The sequence below is a fragment of the Mytilus californianus genome, unplaced genomic scaffold, assembly GCF_021869535.1.
Source record: "Mytilus californianus isolate M0D057914Y unplaced genomic scaffold, xbMytCali1.0.p SCAF_9, whole genome shotgun sequence".
NCBI lineage: Eukaryota > Metazoa > Mollusca > Bivalvia > Mytilida > Mytilidae > Mytilus > Mytilus californianus.
The window spans coordinates 67,391,715-67,399,524 of NW_026262745.1; the positions used below are offsets into that span (position 1 = coordinate 67,391,715).

Sequence of the window (7,810 nt, forward strand, 5' to 3'; positions counted from 1 at the left end):
TTCAATGCAGCGGGAAAGTCACATGTGGTACGTGTGATTTTAGTTCTTCATTGATCAAACATTTAAATAATGACGTCAAATGTTCTGTTCTCCCCTCAATTTTCTATTATCATGGTTATGACGTCACGAATGAACGCGATCATGACTTATGACGTCGCATAAAATCAAAACATCTTTTTGCTGATCACTTGCAAAGAAAATTCGATTTCATCAACATGTTATTCATAAATCTTTAGAGATTTTACAGATTTTACAGATTACACAACAAAATATCGTCCATACGATATTTCATCACTCTCGACAGTTAATTTCTAAACATCCGAAACGCTTTGCAAGACTCGTGTTTTAAGTTTGAAAACTTTACTATTTCGAACGAAGAGAAAGAGTATCACACTTGATGTAGTGGTGGAATATACATCTATGTATGTAACCAATAAATATGTGACTATAAGTGTACACATATTTAAGTAAAGATGTTGATAATAAAACCTGTCATTTAATGTAAAAAGAAAGATAAATCAAACACGCTGCAAAAAATAGTGTCAAACGAATCAAGGACACAACAAAATGTTAAGTATAACTGAAAATTAGGCTTGAATAATATAAACTTAAATTATTGACTGTAGATTCATATCAGTATATTCTTTGAATGAACAGTTTTAAGTCAGTGTATTGAATCTGCCTAAATCAGTAATCGTACTACTTTAACTGTTAGTATATAACTCGGTTTGGTATCAAATGTTTCGATTTCAATCTAAAATAAATATAAATGTATTTAAATGAGAAGAGACATAGTTAGATATATTTATTTCTTGTAGATGGTAATAGCAGAGCTGTAATGATTTTTTCTCCAAGTCGTTCCAATGTCCAACATACCGAACAAGATTCGCCACCGCCTTACTCGTTTGCTAATGTGCAATAGCTGATGGATACTGTACCGTAGTAAATCAATGACATATACACATTTTGATATCGGTAAGGTTTTATTTGTACATCCTGCTTTCGGGTTTCTGGGTTTTGGCGTTTCTTTTGTATGTGGGTACAAAAGTGCAATTCCGACGCATGATTTTTTCTATGGTGTTGTTCTAATTTCTGCATCCTTTTATTTACGTTTTACCTAATGTGAACCTTATCCGGAAATTATGTTTTGATTAACTATATGTACTATCAACTAAACAAATATGTGTGTTAGCTTCTTAGCTCAACTGAGGCGAGGATTCTAGAACTTACTGGTAATTTATCTAAATGAATATTGTGTATATAGGAAAAATTGATAAAAAAAAAACTTTCTTCTTGCAGTTCACGTATAAAAAAAATTAAAAAAAAACACCTTGAAAAAAGGTATGTTTTAGTAATTTTATGTTGCATATTGATTTTCTGTAAGTTAAATTTGCTTTAATTCAAATATTTATAAAGCCCCGAGGGAGTCACACAAATATTTCGATTATAGTCCTACGGTCAATTTTATTACCTAACGGATTGTTCTCATCCGGTAAGGAGGCAATATCCTCAAATACGTCCACCAATTCCTCAACAAATGGACCCCAGTCTGTAAAAACGTTTCTAGTTTTTTCACCATTTACTGGAGTACAATCTTCGAAAGACGCATTATAGATTTCAGTGAAAATTAGTTCATCCTTGGTACGGAAGTTATGATTTTCAGTTAATTCTTTAGTTAAACTTTCAACATCAGAAACTGATGAACAAATTATTGCACTTGTGTAAAAGTCATTTTTGTATTCGGATTCCGAACACGTGAATGAATCATTGACACTTTCATCAGAACTAACATCACTGGCTCTTTCCTCAATACAACAATCAATGGCACTTTCGTCAGAACTAGAATTAGTACATTTCCATTGATGTGAAGGAGTCCTATGCACATTAGTCTTTGATGATATCTGATTTGTGTAACTATCTCCATGCGGTTGACCTTTCAAACGTGGACATACATCATATTGGTAAGTAACATCAATATCAGATGACGCTATACTACTAGTGTTTTCCAAACCATACATTTCACTACTGATTTCATTTCCTGTAAAATGAAAAAAAAAACAACATTGTCATTGTTACACAGCTTTTATCTATCTAAATCACATTTCTAAACACATGAATATTCCTGTTATTTAGGTCATGTGTCTTTGCTTTCCTCATTAAAATGTTCATTCATTACGCCTTTTGAAAATTATTTTACATTGGTCAGAACTTTGACTGATGTGAAACTATTGTTGTACATTAGTAAAACGTTTGACGAATTTTAATATCGAGAATATATGTTTTTCTTTAAACTATAAACATTCTGTATGTGTCTGTTCAAAGTCATGAGTCTTTAATTCAGTGGTTGACGTGTGTTGCTGTATATTATGTTTGTATTTCGTTCATTATTTTGTACATAAAAAGTTAAATCACAAATATACTGAACTCCGAGGAAAATTCAAAACGGAAACCCTTATCAAATGGCAAAATCCAAAGCACAAACACATCAAACGAATGGACAACAACTGTCAAATTCCTGACTCGGTACTGGCATTTTCTTATGTAGAAAATGGTGGAAAACCAGGCCGTTAGTTTTCTCGTTTGAATTATTTTACATTTGTCATGTCGGGGCCTTTTATAGCTGACTATGCGGTATGGGTTTTGCTCATTTTTGAAGACCGAACGGTAACCAATAGCTGTTAACTTCTATGTCATTTGGTCCCTGGTGGAGAGTTGTCTCATTGTCACTTATACCACATCTTCTTAATTTATATATTATGTGTAGTGGCATTAACCATACAATTAATTTATTAATGCACCCATCTAACACACGGCTAATTTATCTACCATTCGGAAGCTGATCATCTGTACGTTTTGCTTTGCGTGGTCGTAAAAAAATCGTACGGTGCAATTTACGTTAAATCAAGATCAAAGTCCAAGTACGAAGAAGTAATTTTTTTCTAAGATGTCAGCATCATTGCATATTTTGTGTTCTTGATAATCAAATAGTGTATGCAATCCAGAAAACTTGTAAGAAGGGAGATTGACAGGAACTTATCAAGTGCACCTTCACATTTCTAAAGTGTGTTTTAATAGATAGCACATTTTCCCTGAAATTCGAGTAAAAATGATAAAACTTAATGATGGCCAGCGTATTTGTTTGTGATGCAACTGGTAATCACTTAAACCCAAATAAAACCTTGTAGGTAGCAATACACAGTTAGGATTTTAGTTTCGTAATTTGGCCATGGTGATTTTGTTAAATATGATTGTTTTTGTGCAAGAAAATTTATTTTTAGATAGCTGAAGAATAATACAGCCTTCAAAGATGGTTAATATGAACATCATGATTGTGTTTTGCATGTTTTATAGGCCATTTGTCTGTTTGACAGTCCGTATGTTCACATTCGCCCATAGTTCTAAAAGTTATTGTAGTGTTTTTCAACAAATATTTGACCCTCGAACTTTCCAATTCAATTTAATGGAACAACAAGGTAAAATAGATATGATTTTTTTTACCTCTTGATAGATAAATCTCAATGGTTTCAGAAGAGGTACATGTATCACTATAATGTATTGAGATTCTACTTAGGACCAAATAGTGGGGACTTGTGTGACATTTTCATCCTCCTTTTTGCAATATTTTGCATCAAATAAATACAGACTGTTGCCATGGTTACACCAAAAAGCGATTATATTTCACCATTTTCATTATTGGAAATCAAATCTATGGAAGATACTGTTTCTATACATATGCACATATATAACACAAACATTAAGCCTTATTTGTTAGAAATCAAGCGAAAGAGGTTGGTTAAAAATTATGAGTGTCAACTTTTTTTTCTAATTGTTTATTGCTACCTAGACTAGTGCTAATCAAACAGTAGATCATAACAACTCGTACCAGATGCCAAACATATAGATCAGTGGTATAGGAGATAACTCAAATGCAAATAATTTTTATGGTGTCATATAGCTCTTATCATGTTTGAGTTTTATACCACACTTTCTTATGAAATTTGGGATATGAGCATTTCTGGTAAATCAGGAAAAGCACAAAGGACACATACAATTAAATGTGTTATTCTCCATCAGTTTAAACCAGGCCGTTTTTAAAACGTTTTTAAAATGTTTCAAGATTCTAAATCTTTTAAAAGAGAAACACTAATCATATATAACCTTTAACGGTTTAAAATTGTAGTTAAGAATTTAGAAAATGTTTGTTTTTGGGAAAAATGGAAAGAAGCATGAAGGTATAGTGATTCAGTGTTTAGTGGTAGGCTGTACTTTACTTTATGTGTTAGGTTAGATTTTGATATCCTTGAAACAAGTCAACGGTAACAGAGTACGTTAGCTGTGTATGATGCATGCTGATATATATCTGTTTTTTTTTTTTATCCCAACTGTAATCGTCCCCTTAATCAAAATCCTTAATTTTCCGTCTGAACTTGATTGCAGTTCCTATTTTGGCGAGACGATGTTCACTGATTCACACATAAAACTGAAAAGAGACCTTACAGAAAGTCTTATAGAAAAAGGTGTGTTAAAACCTTTTTTTAATGACTGTTTTTAACATCTTTTAACTAAATTGATTAAATCATTTGATAAATTTCAATCAGTTGAATTCCATCTCTATTTTTGATTTTTAAGGTATATACAACATCATTGTTTCATCAGTTTTTGCAGACATTTAACAAAACATTTTTCTGACAGTGTTTGAAAAATTAAATATAATATAAATGAAATTGCTTGAATTTGTTGATATATTTTCCTTTACATTACATTCAGGATTGAAATATCTTCATGACTTTTCAGAGTAACTGTACAATATGTTTATAATACTCATTTAAATACTCATGACTATTTCCTATTTTGAGAACCTACACAAAAACACAACAGGTAATGCCTATCAGTGTATTTGACTGGCTTTTAGGGTATCCAGAAACTGTTTGTATTTAGTATACCTTTTACATAAAATGTCACGTAAAATGTGATCATGACAGGTCATTTTTTACCCTTACTATTCAATGATGTAAGACAAAAAACAACGAATAACAAATTTGGTTTTACTAGTGTCTACACTCAACCGCACTTTATCAGCATTCGGAGTTCGAGCACGTCAGTGCAGCTAACCCCTCCCAACCTTAATCATTTGTATAATGGTATTTCGTTTTGAATTATTTGTATGGTACACATGATTTTCTATGTTGTCGTTGTAGATTTTTCAACTCGACAATGCACTTTGATCTTCATTTAAATAAAATAATCAATTGTACCTTCATACTTTGTGACCTGATACCATAATGATATTGCGCTATTTAGGTTTTTGTTTTTAGTTGTATTCGTGTTATTATTGCGGTTAAAAGTTTACATAATAAATGTTCGCTAACGGAACGATCTTTAATACTATGGTGTATAGCACTTGTAGTTGTTCAATACAAACCATGTGAACCTGTGAAACGTAAACTAGGTGTAGTCATCTTTGTCATTACGACACATCAAAAGACGAATGATTTCTTTTACAAATCATTTTTAAAGTTTTACATGTATTGAATTCAACATTTTTTACAGGTGCGGGATATATAATTTTGTCGCATTTTTTAGAATAAAAATAACTAAATCTAGTAGCATTTTTTAAATTCAAAACGTCTGCTTTAAGGAAAAATGCGAAATATATTCAATGATGATGTCTGTTTAATCTTAGTAACTTTGAAATTAGTTAGTTATATATAAAACTAGAACTTTATCTGACAGACTTTGTTTTAATTATATGAACAACAAATATAATGTTAGTCAATATTATATATTATAACAATAATGCATTCGGAATAAATTGTTGTTCTTGCTTAATGTGTAGGCTTGCAGTGGACCAAGGATTATCTTCTGATGTATTATCACTAATTCACAAAGAAAATTGAGATACATTAACTAATTAGGAGTCTGAGTCTGTATCTCTGTCTGATCAGCGGTTTAATGATTAATATATTTACAAAACCTTAGGGTACCTTTTCATTTTTACAGAAATTACTGTAGGACAATTAAGTTTTAAAAATACTGACAAAACAATCATTTTTCATGTGTGCGATACATTATACGTATCAGTATACGATGTATCATGCAAATGAACAAAGATGGAATCAACATGAATATCAATAGATAAACATTTTGCCAATGCTAAACAAGACAACGAGTAATGCATACAATTACCTTTCGCTGTTTTACAATTTTCGAAAATAACTTTACTAGAGTAGCTGTTCGAACAATCTTCATAGTTACATAGTTCTTCGATTTTGCGACTATGTTCATTCATTGCTTTTTTCATAGTTTTCACACCTTCCTTCAGTAAACGAACAGCTTGTTTTAATATTTTCTCAGACAATTTTAACGTAGCCTTGTCAGCAGAGATGCAATTGTTAGTTTGTTTATCAAGAATTTCAACGGGCTTTTCTATCAATTCTTCCATTGTTTCCTTATAGCGATGAAATGTGTTGAGTAAATCTTTACATGCATTCCTCAACAAGCGGTTTCTTGTCAGTACTAAAAGTGTATCTGCTGACGAAGTACTTATAGTGCTGTTTGCAGTGTTTGTACTCTCAGCAGATGCGTTATGCACGTTATATTCAATATTATCCTCTAAAATGATCACATCCGCCATTTGTTTGTGTTACTTCCTTGAATACAGGAATTTTCAATGTATTTTTAGATCTAACAAATCCCAGTTGTAAAGGTAGAGAAAATCAAACAAAATATATTAATTGCCTTGATTTCGGTTTCATGTTTCATGCTGAACTTATTGATCCTGGACGTTAATTCTTGTTTTGTCTTGCATAAATAATTATTAAAACTTGATTATCTAGATTTGAAAAGAAACATGTTAACTCAGTTCCCGAATCTTACCTTGTAAAAATAGATCGATTTAATCTACTTTATGTTTTCCTTTAAAATTATGTGTAAGCGTAGGTTAAATACTTTTGAAGACCAACAAAGTGAAGCGTTTTTACGGTTCAAACCATAAAATAAAATGTCCCCTACCTTCATGACAAACCTTTGATTTACTCAGAAAAAGCTATCTGTGTCTTCTTATTTCGACAAATACGTGAGAGATCAGCTGGTATTAAACAAAACCTTTATTTCACCGTTAAAACCGTTATTATAAAGTATTTGTTTTTTTAAACATCTATCATGACGGTTTCCTGATAGTTTGCAAAAGTTGATTCAATACCGTAAACAATAAAAACATAAATCAATTTATTATATGATTAAAATCACCAGTTGTACCATAGTTAGATAATATGGGTCAAATGACCACATATTATTAGGTCATTCCAAGTTAGAACGGAGCACCTGAGATCAGCCCGAATTTTTGACTGGTTTGTGTTGCTCAGTAGTTAGTTTTCTATTAAGTGTTTTGTATAATGTTGTTTGTCTTTTAATCGTATTTTGTTTTTGCCATATGTTTTTTTTTTGTCGCTTTTCTACTATTCACTCTTGATGGATTTTTGATTAAATGAAATTCTTCGTTCGAGAATGATGATGGGTACATTTTGGATTTCAAGTATTAATTTCCAGAAAAAAGAAAGGGTACAATTTTAGATTCACTAGTACATGTATATATAATTTTGCTTTATAATCTATAATTTCCGGTTAATTCAATTATATTCAGCTCTTTTTATTAACATGATATGTACAATAGTATTGTGGGTTGTTTAAATTGTTTACACTTTGACGGGAACATGGATTTAGTTATATTTTTGTATTTACACGCTTGTTTCGGAAGATGTTTTTTTTCATTTTGAGTATGCAGCAGGTACGAAAGCTATTTATTTATTTA

The 7,810-nt window shown here is 31.2% G+C and overlaps 1 protein-coding gene across 1 annotated transcript; it reads right to left on the reverse strand.

The window, feature by feature from the left end:
• Positions 1–825: 825 nt before the first annotated feature.
• On the reverse strand, positions 826–6,637 carry LOC127714689 (uncharacterized). The gene is made up of 2 exons (XM_052220756.1): positions 6,187–6,637; positions 826–2,038 (listed from the first exon to the last, which is right to left on the reverse strand). Exons 1-2 carry the CDS (start codon positions 6,632–6,634, stop codon positions 1,428–1,430), a joined length of 1,059 nt encoding a protein of 352 aa, XP_052076716.1. The 5' UTR covers positions 6,635–6,637; the 3' UTR covers positions 826–1,427.
• Positions 6,638–7,810: the final 1,173 nt, after the last annotated feature.

Bases quoted from the DNA above. Each gene is read 5' to 3' on its own strand.
- LOC127714689 (XM_052220756.1), bottom strand. From the start codon at position 6,634: ATGGCGGATGTGATCATTTTAGAGGATAATATTGAATATAACGTGCAT. The intron at 2,039-6,186 runs GTAATTGTATGC...TTCATTTTACAG, and splicing joins AAATTGTAAAACAGCGAAAG to GAAATGAAATCAGTAGTGAA.